We start from the raw sequence: 2,093 nt of genomic DNA, 5'->3' as shown, positions 1-2,093 counted from the left end.
TCATCGTCGTGGACGCACTCAGCCATAACCAAAATAACGTTTCCGTATAAAATTGTACCAGAGCAGGTATGATTGTTATTCAAATGTACAGATACAAGATGAGGAGCTTGGTCGATCCGCGTTGGTCTATTGCCACCTGGTAATGTATTAATTAGGCGTTTCTTACGTATGTGAGGTCCTGAAAAGATAATTGAAAATTAATTAATTATGGTTCTTTGCGTTTATCTCAGGTAATATGCAAAATTTAAGAAAATTTTTTAAACAAAAGTTGTAGATCGGATTAAAATACACATTTCTTGTTTTAAGAATTTTTTTCTACGAGCAAAAGTTTCTGAGAAAATTATCTCTTTATCAGCCTCGTGGGGACGGGAAGGAACCCCTTTGATTACACCACTACCCCTTTTCAACCACTCTTGCGGGAAGGAAGGCGCCCTTGTGATTGGTCTCAAAATAATGTAAAGTTACACCTCTACCCCTTTTCCAACGACTCCTGGGGTCAGGAAGGCTCCCCTGTGATTAATCACATAAATAATGTAAAGTTACAACCCTACCCCTTTTTCAACCTCCCTTGGGGGCAGGAAGGCGCCCTTGTGATTTGTTCCAAAATAATGTAAAGTTACACCCCTACCCCTTTTCCAACGAATCCTGGGGTCAGGAAGTCTCTCTTGTGATTGGTCACAGAAATAATGTAAAGTTACACCCCTACACCTTTTTCAACGCCTTGTGAGGGTGTTAAGGTTCCCCTGCGACTGGTCACACAAATAATGTGAAGTTACACCCCTGCCCCTTTTCCAACGACTTTTGGGGGCGGGAAGGCAGTCCTGTGATTGGTCACAGAAATAATGTTAAGTTACACCCCTATCCCTTTTCTAACGTCTCACGCGCCCGCGAAGGCACCCCTGTGACCGGAATTTGATGTATCTCAAATTTTCTCGGAAACTATCACTCGCAGAAAAAAATTCTACGAACAAAAAATATGTATTTTAATGCGATCTACAGCTTTTGTTTAAAATATTTTTTGAAAGTTTGCATATTACCTGAGATAAAAGCAAAAAATCATGGTTTATCCTTTTTAAAAATGATTAATTTATTTAAAACAAGAAAATGTCTTTTTTATAATAAAGGTTGATTTCTCAAAAAATACTTAAGTTTTTGGCACAATAATTAAATATTGAACATAACAGTTGAATTTGCAGCCTCAAAAGATGAATTTTCACCAAAAAATGTCATAGTTTATATTTCAATCCAAAAAGATGAGATTTATACAAAAAATAAGAATTTTAAAACAAAAATACGAATTTTAAACAATTAACGATTTTTCACCCGAAAAAAAAAATAAAATTATATTTTAATTGTTGAACCATAAAGCTAAGAGACAAATTTTCTCTACAAAAATTGATTTTTCAAACCAAACTATAACTTAAGCAAAAAAAATTAATTTTTCCTGAAACTGATGCATTTTTACCTAACAAGCATAAAAATGTAGACCGAGACCATTTTTGTTACTGAAAAAGAAGCATTTTCCACTTAAAAGGAGAAATATTAAAAAAATAGAAAAGTTACTTTTTCAGTTAAAAAATTAATTTTTAACAAAAAAAAGGCTCTTCGGCTAAACAGTTAAATTTTAAACCAAAGACGTGAGTCTGCAATCAATAACAAAAAATTTAAGAATGTAGTTTAACTTTTAACGAAGTAGATGAATTATCAGTTAAAAAAAATTAATTTTTAATAAAATAGTTAAACTTTCAACCAAAGAGATGTATTTTGAAATAGAAATGTAAATTTTTAAGAAAAAAGAGGTTTCTTGATAAATCGAGCCCACCAAACCCTTCAAACAAAATACTTGAATAGTCAAACAAAGAAGAAGATTTTTTATCCAAAAAGTTGCATTTTTATTTAAAATAATTTTTTTGTAAATAGTTAAATTATATGTTAAAATATATTTAAATTTACTTTTCACAATAAAAATATGAATTTATAAATAAAAAATAAGCTAGAGTGGGACGATGGTCGTGGGGGCTAAAGCGTAGGCTTTGGACCCACTCCTTCGGCTTGCGGGTTCGATTCCCGCCTCGCACTCTGGAAGAGTCTCG

The 2,093-nt window shown here is 32.9% G+C and overlaps 1 protein-coding gene across 1 annotated transcript in view; it reads right to left on the bottom strand.

The window, feature by feature from the left end:
• LOC117181023 overlaps nt 1-2,093 on the bottom strand; it is a 7,319-nt gene that overhangs the window by 269 nt on the left and 4,957 nt on the right. The window contains exon 2 of the mRNA XM_033373592.1: nt 19-178. Within this exon, the coding sequence (XP_033229483.1) occupies nt 19-178 (160 nt within the window). The remainder of the gene's footprint in view (nt 1-18; nt 179-2,093) is intronic.

Source organism: Belonocnema kinseyi, chromosome 10 (genome assembly GCF_010883055.1).
Source record: "Belonocnema kinseyi isolate 2016_QV_RU_SX_M_011 chromosome 10, B_treatae_v1, whole genome shotgun sequence".
NCBI lineage: Eukaryota > Metazoa > Arthropoda > Insecta > Hymenoptera > Cynipidae > Belonocnema > Belonocnema kinseyi.
Note: the sequence above shows the minus strand (reverse complement) of the source record. Positions and strands in the feature narration are given on the sequence as shown.